This window comes from Chiloscyllium plagiosum, chromosome 34 (assembly GCF_004010195.1).
Source record: "Chiloscyllium plagiosum isolate BGI_BamShark_2017 chromosome 34, ASM401019v2, whole genome shotgun sequence".
Taxonomy (NCBI): domain Eukaryota; kingdom Metazoa; phylum Chordata; class Chondrichthyes; order Orectolobiformes; family Hemiscylliidae; genus Chiloscyllium; species Chiloscyllium plagiosum.
In genome coordinates this window covers 37,840,325-37,854,229 of record NC_057743.1, presented here as the reverse complement: position 1 = coordinate 37,854,229, position 13,905 = coordinate 37,840,325, and the positions used below count along the sequence as shown (strand labels likewise).

Sequence of the window (13,905 nt, the reverse complement as noted above, 5' to 3'; positions counted from 1 at the left end):
ATGTTGGATTGCATCAACTTACTTAAACTCTTCCATGAAGGTACCTTGATGTGCCACATTCTGCCATAGGCTCTTAAAGATTGTGCTGATGTGGTAACGGATAGTGAACTTGTCATAGAATTCACTGGTTGCTCCAGTATGTTCAACATCTGAGAAACAAATAACAGCACTTTTTGCTGCTGCATCCAAAATACTGAAGATACTATCTGCTTCAGTAACACAATAACAGTAATGTTATAAACAAAGCCCAGGCAAAAGATAACCTGATTAAAATGAGTGCAACTGGTGATGCTTAAACAGCACAAGTAGTTTACAAAGTTCCAAAGAAAATAAATTTCATTTTCCAAAATGCAGTAGCTAAAATGCTGTGTTACCTTCCAAATATTAAATTAGAATAAATTCTGACAATTAAGATAAACATCAATTTTTCCATATCATTTAAAAAATATGCACTGAAAATGAAGTGCAAATTAAATGAAAATTTCAAAAAGTTATTTGAACAATTCCTGGCATCTGCACTGTGATAATAACACTGATATTGTAACCTGCCTCTACTCCATAAAAAAAAGGGGCTAGTTTAGATCAGTTGGCTGGTCAGCTGGTTTGAGGTGCAGAATGAAGCCAACAGCATGGGTGCATGTCCCACACTTCATGACCCATGAAGAATTCTTCTTCTCAACTTCTCCCCTCCATTCTTTCTCTCTAACATAACAGTCTGTACTGTCTGGTGGGACTCTGTCGACGTTATTGTATATATCCCACTCCACCCAAACAGACCCACAACACAGCACTATATTTACTAAGGATGCCTATTTGTTTAAGGTACTAGAGGGTCACCAGCACCTGAGCAACCAGATCACAGCAGGAGCCCATGCTCCAGGAAAGGAATCGAGGGGGGTGTTTGAAAAAAGATCAGAACAAACAAACATTTCTTTTGTGATAGGATCAATCCTTTCTCAACACTGGTGTTCTCCATCAACTTTCCACTACAAAGCCAGATATTAATCTTTGGCTTCAGTGCTCGATTTCCCATCACTAAAGAATTAACAATACTTGAAAAAACAGCATTCTTTAGCCTTTTAGTAAACTGGAAAAGATATAATCAACCCATCTTGCAGTGAAATGCTGTCTATGGTTATTAGCTGATCTACCACTAATGATTGTTTCCTCAATAAACAAAGCAAGGAGAATTTAGAAACACACATCACAGAGTCACAGAGCATCGAATAGACCTTTCGGTCCAACCAGTCCATGCCAAACATAATCCCAAACTAAACTAATCCCACCTGCCTGCTCCTGGCCCATTTCCCTCCAAACCTTCCCTCTTCATCATCATATCAAAATGTCATACAGGAATTTCTTATGTAACTCATGACCCATTCTTAGCTCCTTTATGCAGATCATCCAAAGTAAGTCCATTGTACATCAACCAGGTACTATATGATCTCCAAGTTAATTAATAAATAGGATGAACAACATACCTGTGTAAAACTTCATTAACGCAGGCACAAGCTGTTTCGTAGCCAATGGATGGTTCTCCATTATCTCATAGAATTTCTGTGTTCGAGGCTGAACTGCTGGATTTGTTACAAACATGACTTCTACCAGCTTGGCAATCAAGTAAGGATTTCGGATATAGTTCTGACTACAGATAAATACAACAAGGAAGGTCACAACGTCCTGAGTACAAGGTTCATATAAAACCTGAGGGGAATATCTGTAGAAGAATAAGCAATAAAATAAATTGCAAGAAAACCATCATTTGTAAAAGCTGGCACATAGTGTTTTCACAAACAGCAATATAATATTATTTGCTAGAGGCACAATGTTCCCAGCAAATGCAAACATATTATGACGGGCAGGCCATTCAGCCTGTCTGGCCTATTCCACTACTCAAGATGATCACGGTTGATATAATTGTAGCTTTAACTCCACATTTCCACTTACTCCCCAAAACCCATTGACTCCTTTGTTAATAAAGAATTTACTTGCCCCTTAAAAGTGTACAATGACTCAGCCTCCACCACTATCGGGAGAAAAAAAAGAGTTCCAAAGTCTCCCAACCCTCAGAATAAAATCCTCCTCATTTCAGTCTTAACCAGGAGACTCCTTATCTTTAAACTGTATCCCCATATAGGGCAAAAGTGCTTTGAGAATCCATATTGTGAAGTCCTCCCAGGATTTTGCATGTTTTGATAAGATCACATCAGAAGAAAATTTTAAATTAACCTTTTCACTCTGCAGCATGAAAGCAGCAACCAGAAAGTGGAATTGAGAACAAGATGCTTATGTCACTTATGCTCATGGTCACTTGTTGACTTACAGGGAGATGACAACAATAAAGCAGATAAAATCCAATGCTGCAGTGGGGTGGTGTGTTTTGTTGCAAGACAGTCAGCGAAACAAGTGAAGGTAGTTCCAGAAAGAATGCTGCCATGTGCTGAATTTACCAGGATACAGTGAGCATAACAAATTACCTTGGGCTCTGTGGTTTAAGAGTGGCCAGAAACAATATTGGCTGGTGGCTGTTCAAATTTCAATTAGTATACAAGTTACAGTATACAGACAGAACAAAACAAGTTACATTCAGGCTTTACAACAAATTGATCGATTACAGTTACTACTCATTAAAGAAATATAACTTTCAAAGATTTTGTGCCAATGCCAACGCAATAATGTAACTAACAGGCAAAATCTTAGGGCTACGTTAAACAGTACTGAGAGACAAAATCCTGACTCCTGACATGTTTCAAATGTGATTTAGATAAATCCTAACAAAAAAAAACTTAACTGAACAATAGCATTTAGTACCCCTAAATAAATTCGAACAGCACATCTTTAGGGTAGGTGGGGTGGGGAAGCACAATCGCTATGCCTTGCTTCAAAGTGGAATCATGTGTAAGCAACTTTGCCCCATTAAGATCACATGTACTAGTACTCTGCTGGCAAACTGTATAAATAGGAACACCCTGAGTCAATTTGAAGATAACTCTTCTCACAACCAGGGGAACAGCTCTCACCATCACAATCTGAAAACATGCTTTAAAATAATTGGCATTTCTGCCACCTTCAAAAACAACTACTTTTGACAATGATATGCACTAAATTCAAGATTTTGACTTGTACAGAGAGAATCATACACACTGACATGAATTCCATTTACCACCCCATAAGAAAAAGAACAGGAAATGACATCACTGCAGGAACTGTCATCACTACAGGAAATGTCACAAACCCAAGGAAAACTAAACACAAAAAGCAGGCCATACCACCAGTGCTTCATCTAGAGGTTCACTGATGATGTTACCTAGTATGGTGACAAAATGTCTGAAAACAAATTTTCCAGCCCAGTGAGCAAACCTACATCTAAAACCTCAAACTGAGCTACTAATCTTCTCAATCATACAAACTTAGTTTAGTTGAGAACAGTGTTGGGCCAAATGCTCCTAGATCAGTGTTAGTGCTTCGCACTTTAGGTTTATCAACCTTGCATGAAAAGAGTTTGTTTTAATCCGTGCCCAGGTGATGATAAATCAGCCAAGGATTAACGTATCGCTACTCCTGTTGAAATTACTTTTACTTACTGTACAATAAACAGCAAAAATTCTGCAATATCTTCTAAATAGAATTCAGGCAATGCTGCAAACACCTTGGGGATCTCTGGATTAAGGGGCAGTGTCATGCTGTGAGGAGAAAGAAAAACATTCAGCAATCCTGTAGTTAGTCAACAGTAAAAGAAACCATAGAAGTCAACACTTATCTGATTAGTATTAGTTTGATTGTTAGAATAAAACTGACCGGAGTTAATGTGGTTTCAAAAAAAGCAATATTACAGCTAGGTTGCTTCATTCACGGATCTCAAAGTGAATAGTGTATGAACAGAAAAATAGGTGATACAGTGATAACATGGTCCAAATCCAAAGACTGCTGGAATGCAAACCACCTGCATTTCTAACTGGAAATAAAAATGGTCATCTCGACCAATTCTTAATGGCCATGAAGCTATTCGAAAGTAATCGACAAGGAGGAATGGCTGATGTGGGTAAAAGTTGACAAATTCATACACCAGCCAACTCAAAACTAACAGAATTAAGTGTTAGCATATCATGTGAATTTCTCTTTATGACTGCAATGGATTAACAGTATTTTTTGGATTTTAGCATTAGAATTTAGTAGTTTGTCTATGTAACAGTCAGTGCACAAAGACAATTTGCTTGTGCTACATGTGTCACAGTATTTTTATATAAAGGGGATACAAATCACATTAACAAGTAAAATAATCAAATTCTCTGCAAATGGAATAAAAGGGAACAAAAAAAAACAAATCAGCAAGGACTCCTGTGCAGGATTGTAACACAAATTCCTACTCTTCCCATTTTAGACAAGAGACACAGTGGCTCAGGTATTCTTCTCTTGTTCTCCATTATTTAAATTAATAGTTTGCCAATATAAGTTCTACAACTTCAATAAATGATGGGAGCAAACATTAGAAACATTAACCAGAATATTGGGACCAGGAATCATTACCAGGAATGATTAGGTATTAGGTTTATAAAGTGATCCACATCACAATTTCTTCTCTCTGAAAACAAGCATATAAACCTGCATTCGAGTTATACATCAGAGGAGGGTACACATGAATAAATTATACTTTCTTTGCACACCTACATCCAGGAAGATAATGGATCAAAGCCATTCTAATGTCTAACAGATAGAAATATTCTTGCAATCTGTGATGATAGTGTAAAAGAAAAGTAGAACACTTACTCTGGGTAGCGTGGATCAACCAGACGAAAGATCAGTTGAATTAATGTGCCATAAAACTGGAGGCATCTTCTCAACAGATTCTCATCTAATAAACCAGCATCAGCACATGCTTTGCTCCGCACCAATTTCTAGGTGTAAAATAGAGAATAGATCAATACAAACGGAAAATCATCCCCAACTAAAATGCCTTTTCAGTCAAAAGCAAAAAGTAGGCAATGTTTTAATGTTTGAGTCAGATATCATCTTATACACTACATGTGCAGCATGTACACCCTTTTGCTACCAAATGTTTGTTTATATGGGATTAATAAATAGTTAAATATGGAATGGTACTTGAAGAATTCACTAGGTGGAACAGTGTGAAAGGTCCACACAAGCTGATGATCTGCTCCAAAAGAATACATTTCTCACTGGAGAATTCATGCATTAAAATGATGTGGGTTTTGAATTTGGCATTTAATGTTCTGGTAGGATGAAGATCCACTGAGTTAGCACACTAGAGATCAAGTCCCATTATCCCTGGAATCAATGTGAAAAAATTTAGTGTAACTATCTGAAGTCCCCAATTTACGTGACTGACAAACCCAGGTTAAACGAAAATGCTTACCAGGTTTTTTTTAAAAAAGAAAAAAAACTATTCATTGCAAACAAATTGCCTTCAAGTTTAAAAAAAATGCTAACTCTACAACTTAAAATCTCAAGGTTTAAAAATACAGGGAAACACAATAGCGCCAGTCAAAATACAATGGGTTGCTTCCTTTTGCTTTGATTCTTTGATGTTGACAAAAAGGTTCAGTCGATATTCAACCTTTCACTCATTAGTTGAAAATTCATTATTTCAATAGCTGAGTTAGATTACTTACAGTGTGGAAACAGGCCCTTCAGCCCAACAAGTCCACACCGACCCTCCGAAGAGCAACCCACCCAGACACATTCCCCTACACCTAACACTACGGGCAATTTAGCATGGCCAATTCACCGGAGGAAACTGAAGCACCTGGAGGGGACCCACGCAGACACGGGGAGAATGTGCAAACTCCACACAGACAGTTGCCTGAGGCAGGAATTGAACCCAGGTCTCTGGTGCTGTGAGGCAGCAGTGCTAACCACTGAGTGACCAGGCCATCCCGATATCTGAACGATATTTTATTCCTCTTTCAACTGGGGATTTGCTGATCAAGGTGAAAGGGATTGAGCATTACTGGAGACTTTCCGATACTTCCACACAGGTGAGGGTGTGTGTGTTTTGGTGCTCTCTTTCCAAATAGATTTTGCTGTTGTACACAAGCCAAACCTGATCAGGAGCTGGTTAAAACATTGTTTTTCTGCTTTTGTTCTTTGTTCTGGGAAAAGCCAACATTTGTATATAACAAGTGTTTCAGTGAACATAATTTTTAAAACAGCAGCCATCTATTTGTTCAGTCTCTGGTTTAAAACAATAACTTAATTTTGAACTATTCAACTACAAAACAAAGAAAAAATGTTGTCTATACAATAGCGAATACAATTTCAGGTCACTTTTCAGTGCAGTACTGATTGAGTACTACATTATTAGGCATGCTAGCTATTAGACTAGATCTTAATAGCTGAATTCTCAATGGACAGACAAATTTTTGCCAACACTAAGTCACAGATCATCTGGCCATTTACTGTTTTTGGGACCAGGGACCACACCGTACAAAAATTGTTTGCTGAATTTCAACACTGACTATAGCTAAAATATACATTTTCTACTGTGAAGCATTTTGGGAGTTCAATAGCTGTAAAAGATTCTACATTAAAATGGAGATCTTCTGTAATTGGGAGTTAGTGTGATGTATTGTGTTATTTAAATATAACGATATTGCAGAATATTATGGAAACCCTATAGTGCAGAAAGAGGCCATTTGGCCCATCTAGTTGGCACCGACCCTCCACCTGTGGGACTGAGACACTAAACTGGAGCAAATGGTAGAAAGGCCTGCAGACACAGGGAGAATGTGCAAACTCCATATAGACAACGCTGGAATCGAACAGGAGTGCCTGTGCTGTGAAACAGTAATACTACAGTATGCAACTACAGTAACTGAACTTACAAACAAACAATGAATAGTTCAAAAGTTGCTTACGAATTACAAATGGATTTACTTAATGTTTTAATTATGCAGTGCAAATAACAGTGAAATGAGAATCTGGTTTAACTGTTAAATTATTTGAAATTTGCAGTTTTGTACTTTGCATTTTGGAAGCAAACCAATTCAAGTATTTGTCTTCTTATGACTGCCCCCATGCAACCAACAAATTTTAACACTACACATTTACAGAGTCAAACACAAGACTGACCTCAAAATTTTGTTATGATACTGCCATACACACACATTTATTAAGAAGCTTTTTAATCTGTTTTAATGGTTCAATCTCAGGTTTATCTCCAATGTCAAAAAGTAGGACAAAGTCAGAATTAAAATGTTAAAAATCCAAGAAACCAGCATCAACATGTACTTCATTTTAAGATTGTGTGCTGCCATTTAGCACTGGACCGACAGAATCCTTTTTTTTCAAAATCAAAATAGACATTTCAGACCTAGAGAACTTGGTTAAAACCTAAAGGCAAAAGATTCCATGGTTTTGAATAGTAAATTTTACTATCCAAAATTAGAACAGTAATATAACTTACAATACAACTAACACAATCATTAACTTGGTCAATGAGAAACAGACTGATTGAACATCTGACAGCCAATGTGATCAAGGCAGTCTCTCAGACGTCTCAGCAACTCTTCCTGTCTTAATAGGTCATCAAATCTCATTTAACTTCACTTGTGTCAATAAGGCCTTGAATCTCCTTTTCAAGAGACGTTCCATCATAAACTACCTCAATGACTCCTCCCATTCTGATCAATGTCTTTTCTCCGCTGCATCTCCAACCACCATCCCCTCACCACCCCCACTCCTCTCCAATCCCATGGACTCCAACACTACACTAGTACTCATTCACAAGTACAAGTACCAACTATTCATTCACAAGCAGCTGCACTAACCTAAAACTGCTCCTTGGTTTTCTTTGAATTCTACTCTTGTTCAATTGCATCCAGCAAATGCAGCCTCCTGGCTTTTCAACCCTACTCTCAAATGGTGTATTTCATGTTGATGATCAGTCCATTCATGTCACTGCACAATGGTTCAGCAGGACTGAACCATTTGTGTCACACAGCTTCTTCTGAGAACCACCGATTACAAGTCTTCCTGAGCCCTCAATAAACAGAGCTATCCAACTACTCTAAGACCTTTGACCCCTCAGTACACAAAACCCATGCAGTTCAGTTGTCATGTGCAACACAGTTAACAACAGTATTGCTTCTGTTCTTGTCTGTATCCTTCAACTAACCAACCATTGAACCTCTCTTCAGCGACTCCCAAACTGTCCTGCAATATTCCCAATGGCCTTGCAATAAGTCCTTTGCTTATTGCTAGATAGAACTGAATGTTGCCTTCCAGCAACTCTTGGAATTGCTTGTTCCATAAACGTTACTAGTCATAGATTGCTGGCTTGTTTCGTACCAACAAAACACAAATAGAGGATTTTGTTACACAACACAGCTCACCACAGCACTTTAATGTTACTCTTAATGACAATTCAATAACTTCTTTTACCAGGCTCCACTTAAGGGTTTATTCAACGGATGTTCCAAAATTTATAATAACAGTTTTCAAGATCATGAAATACTGCCAAGCTAATTTAGCTACAAAAAAATACGAATGGACTGATCACCAACATGAAATATACACCATTTTTTATTGGGAGAAAGTGAGGACTGTCGATCAGAGTCAAAGAGTGTGGTGCTGGAAAAGCACAGCCGGTCAGACAGCATCGGAGCAGGAGAATCGACATTTCGGACAAAAGCTCTTCATCAAGAATCAGGAATTCCTGGTGAAGGGCTTACGCCCGAAACATAGATTCTCCTGCTCCTTGGATGCTGCCTGACTGGCTGTGCTTTTCTGGCACCATACTCTGACTATTTTTTTAAATGTCTGAATTCACTCTATAATTGTTGGTGTTACGTTTAAATTAATAGTACATGCTGTCAATGGTAAATGGCATGCAATGCATAGATTTTCTTCATGGCTGTAGTCACTCTCAAATCCCTATAAAACGCCACTCAACATTACGGGTGCAATGCATGCACATTTCAGGACTTGAATTTTCAAAAGGAAAATCAAACTTCAGGGTTGGCAGTGGGTGATGGAAAGGGAGGGACTGTTTTCAAAGTCAAGAGAAAAATCACTTTCTACCAATTCATCACCAAAAGAACTCCTAGAATACGTAACTGGAAATGAGTAAAGTATGATTTGTCTTTCAAAAGGTCCTTAACTTTTATGACAACATGGCACGTGTTCTAAACAAAGGCTTGTCCTTGCCTCAACATGTCCTGAGGCTTCATCCTGAGCCATTTTATTGGCCGTTTTTGTCAATGGTGGTTCACCATTGCTTTTCATTCTCAGTTGCAGGAAGAGGCAGCAGATTTCAAATGTACCTGAGCCAGACCAACCACCAAGTCCCTGCCCTTGGCACTATTCAGCCAAGCAAGCCAAATCAGCCTCCAAAGTTATGTTGATGCAAGAGCAAGAAGTAGATAGATTCATCATTTCTTTATGTGGAATCCAAACAGGCTAGAAAACAAAATAATTGGTGCCAAGATTGCATCATTACCTGCAATAATTCTTACACACCTTCAATTGAGTCTTGCATCGTTTCAACATCTCCCTGTGTCTGCTTGCCAATGGAGAATCCTTCCACTGACTTTCACTATTTTTCAGTTCCTCCACAGTCCTATAAAATAGGAAAAGAAAAAAAAGTCAATATAAACCTTAACTGAACTAGAAAAAAAGCTCACTGACCCAAGGAGATCAACAAGTATTATTACACATTATTAGCAGAACATTGTATCACATTTATGGTTTCAGCTTGCCTCTACAGTCTCTAAATGGGAACCATGCTAAACGATGAGCTTACACTAGTCTCTCTCAAACCACATATTTTTATGCACTTAAAACTTCCACGAGCAGACTAATAGATTATCAAACTGTCTACTTCTCCATAAAGCTCCACGAAAGGCAAAAATATAATCCACTTTTGCAATCCCTTCCTACCGGTTGAGATCTCGAATAGCTCGTAATCTTCTTATATATCGGCGGCAACTTGGCAAGATAGCAAGATGGTGTGCATGTAAGGTCAGGAAGAAGCATTCTGTAGGGAACTTTGGCTCAGCAAACTTAGACTGATCATCTGTTTAGATTAAAAAGAAAATATGTAAAGATTGTGAAAATAAGTTAAGTTAAAGAACGCAGCTTAAAATACACACCTAAGATAGACAGTTGCAGAAGGGGAAAAGAAAAGTTGCACACTAAATATTTCTAATGTACTTACTGAGTTCAGAAAGCCAGCTTTTAATGTCTTCCATTGAGGCTTTCACACGTGTCTCATCAGACAGTATGTTGATGCGACACTTTGGGTGGAAAATGTACATTGGGTCAACAGTTTCTAGCTTGATCTTTGTGCTCAGTTGCTGCAGCACCCACAAAAAATTCAACATGAACCCATCCGTTGATACCAGTCGGTCATCTGTCTATTTAAAATAATTTTTACATTGTAAAAATACTGTACTTATCATTGAGTTTTCGATTACAATTATGAAATTAGATACTTTTTAAATGGGCAAAATACTCTAAATATTTTTAAATTCTTTTGTGGGACATGAGCATCGCTGACAAGGCCGGTGTTTATTGTTCATCCAAAATCAATCTCGAGAACAGGATTCTGATAAAAAGCTTCAAAATACTACACTCTCATTTTCTAAATCTCAGGTGTTCGATTGAAGATGCATGTCACAATATAAAATTGCACCTCAACTTTCTGAAAATCAACTGAAAAAAATTGAAGAGGCAGATTTCTCTGCTGCAATTTCTGCAAGAGGTCTGTGGAAGTCCCAGGGAAAATGACAATAGTGCACCAAATTTCAGGCATCCAGAGATCGACAGACGATGTCATTAACACCAGTAAGTGGTTTTATATTATCTCACTAATAAGGCAACCTGACAAGTGCCATGTCCATTGATCGCACACCTACCTGCATTTGTGCTTTCTTCATATTGCGATTTACCACTGCTGCCATGTAATTTAATGCAGACTCTCTAGTCTCACCGTTAAGTAAAATATTGTGCAAAATTTTGAAGAGATCAGTCTGCAAATCAAAATGCAAAAGGATATTACAAAGTTGGAAGGTGTCATTCAATCCACATTCAGTGAACCTCAGTAGTTAAATAAAACCAAGATGCAGGAGTAAAGGAGTATACTTGTCACTTGTTTGAAACTGCATCAGCAGATATCCTCAATTCAAAAGCTACAGGTGTAAAAACTTAAATGTTGGTTCAGAAAGCAATTGCACATGACCAATTGGAAAACACTGAATTCTGGAATTCAAACTTCAAAATGTGGATGCTTCTGATGTTAATGCTGATGAACTTGAAATGGTTGCCAGAATCAACTGTGCTCACCCAGCACATCATTTATTTAGTGGCCTTGCCTTGAACTAAACATTATTCAGCTGGGCATTCTTAAAATGTCTGACACGCAAAGCGGATGAACATAAATCATGGTTGGGAATGTGGATCTGGGATATCATAGCTATTCCAGAAATGTGGCTTAGGGATGAACAGGACTGGCAATTTCATGTTCCAGGGTATATATGCTATTGGAAAGATAGAAAGGGAGACAAGAGAGGAGGGAAGCAGCATTTTTGGTTAGGGATAACAATACAGCTGTACTGAGGGAGAACATTCCTGGGAGATTGTCCACGAAATTAATCTGGGTGGAAGTGAGATGATCACCTTTCTGGGATTGCGTGATAGACCTTCCAATAGTCAGCAGGAAACTGAGAAGCAAATATGTAAGGAGATCTCAGGTGTCTGTAAAAATAATGGGGTTGCAATGGTAGGGGGTTTTAACTTTCCCAACATAGACTGGACTTGCACAGTGTTAAGGAGGAATTTGTTAAGTGTGTACAATAAAACTCTTATTGAATAGGTGGACGTACCAACTACAGAAGAAGCAATATTTGAGCTTGTGGAGGGAAATAAGCCAGGGCAAATGACTGAGTTGTAAGTGGGAACACACTTTGGGGCAAATAATCATAATACTTCTAGTTTTAAAAAGAATGATCAAACTGATCAAAAAGTTAAAGTTTAAATTGGAGTAAGGCCAATTTTGACAGTATTAGATAGGGACATTCAAAAATTGATTGGGGAGGCTATTTGCAGCTAAAGGGATAGTTGGGAAGTGGGAGATCTTGAAAAATTAGATAACAAGAGCTCAGAGACAGTATGTTCCTGTTAGTGTGAAGGGCAAGGTTGGTAGTTGTAGAAAATTTTAGATGACTAGAGAAATTGAGGCTCTGGTCAAGTAAAAGCATATGCTAAGTTTAGACAGCTGGTATTGAGTGAATCCCTACAATATAAGGGCAGTAGAAGTACACTTGCAGGGAAATTAGGAGGGCAAAAAGGGGATATGAGATAGCTTTGGAAAATAGAACTAAGAGATTCTATATGTACATCAAGGGGCAAAAGAGTTGCTAGGGAGAGAAGAGGGCCCCTTAAAGTTCAACATGGCCACCTATGTGTGGAACCACAAGAGATGGTCAAGATACTCAATGAACATTTCACATCGCTATTTACTGTGGAGAAGGACATGGTAGCTGGGGAACTTGGGGAAATAGTAATGCCTTGAAAAGAGTTCATGTTACAGAAGAGGTGGTGCGAGAGGTCTTAAACACAAAGGCAGAAAAATCCCAGGATCTGATCAGGTGTATCCCATGACATTATGGAAGGCAAGTGAAGAGATTAGAGATATTCTGGTGAGGTGCTGGAAGACCGGAGCTGGCCATTATGTGGTGCCATTATTTAAAAAAAAGCCAGGGAGCTTTAGACCAATGAGCCTAACATCAGTGGTGGCAAGTTGTTGAAGGGGATTCCGCAGGGCAGGATTTAAAAGCATTTTGAAAGGCAAGGACTGATTAAGGATAGTCAACATGGCTTTGTGCACAGGAAATCATATCTCACTGACTTGATTCAGCTTTCTGAAGAGGTGACAAAGATAATTATTGAAGGCAGAGCAGTGGATGCTGTCTATATGGACTCAGCAAACATTGTTTCAACGTTCTGCACTGATTAGTATGGTTAGATCGTACGGAATCAAAGAGAAGATTCTAAAGTAGCTTGGAGGAGGGAAACGAGGGTGTTGGTAGAGGGTTGCTTTTCAGGTTTGTGGAGATTTGTGACTTAGGTTTAAAGTGAAAGGGGAAAGATTTTAAAAGGACCTGAGGGGTAACTTTTTCCACGCAGAGGGTAATATGTGTGTGGAACAAGCTGCCAGAGGAAGTGTTGGAAGCAGGTACAGTTACAACATTTAAAAAGCATCTGGATAGGCAGATGAATAGGAAGGGTTTAGAAGGATATGGGCCATATGCTGGCAGATGGGACTAGGTCAGATTAGGATGTCTGGTTGGCGTGATCAAGTTGGATCAAAGCTTCTGTTTTTATGCTGTATGACTTTATAAATAAAAACAAAATTCTGCAGTGCAGTATACAGGGGAACCTCAATTATCCGAATACCAATTATCCGAATATCGGATTATCCGAAGGACATCTCAAGGTCCCAATGGAAACATTACATCAAAGATGTGTTGCCAACAGTGATCGCATCTTTTTTTTAAAAAACAGTGATTAAACAGGCACCGTCTCCAAATGAATAACCTTCCACCCTCTCTCCCCACACTTTCCCTGGAGTTCTACACAGTGGTGTACCCTAAACCAACCCCCAGATTAATCTCACTAACATTGTCCTGTACAGGGCAAAGGTGGAACCTGTCAAAAGGTTGCAGTAAAAGGTTGTGTGCATGTGTGTGTGGCTGTGTGTGTTGTGGTCTATTTGGAGACTTACCCCACAAAGGCAGCAGCAGTCTTGTTGTTGGTGTCTAGTCCAGCTGCCCCAGAGAGGGGGCAGGTGTGTACGGGGTTGGGGAGCGGGCAGCAGGCGGTGTTGGACGGGGTTTGAGTTGGACCGGGAGGCGAAGGATGTTGGGGGCAGGGGATGGTGTCGGACTG

General features: G+C 38.8%; 1 protein-coding gene across 3 annotated transcripts in view; it reads right to left on the bottom strand.

Moving 5' to 3' along the window:
* ube4b (ubiquitination factor E4B, UFD2 homolog (S. cerevisiae)) overlaps positions 1–13,905 on the bottom strand; it is an 81,674-nt gene that overhangs the window by 14,012 nt on the left and 53,757 nt on the right. For all 3 annotated transcript variants that reach the window (XM_043676207.1, XM_043676206.1, XM_043676208.1), the window contains 8 exons: positions 10,875–10,988; positions 10,175–10,373; positions 9,898–10,033; positions 9,478–9,577; positions 4,768–4,895; positions 3,585–3,683; positions 1,482–1,717; positions 23–149 (listed from right to left, as the gene is read on the bottom strand). In XM_043676207.1, coding sequence (XP_043532142.1) covers positions 23–149; positions 1,482–1,717; positions 3,585–3,683; positions 4,768–4,895; positions 9,478–9,577; positions 9,898–10,033; positions 10,175–10,373; positions 10,875–10,988 — 1,139 coding nt within the window. The remainder of the gene's footprint in view (positions 1–22; positions 150–1,481; positions 1,718–3,584; positions 3,684–4,767; positions 4,896–9,477; positions 9,578–9,897; positions 10,034–10,174; positions 10,374–10,874; positions 10,989–13,905) is intronic.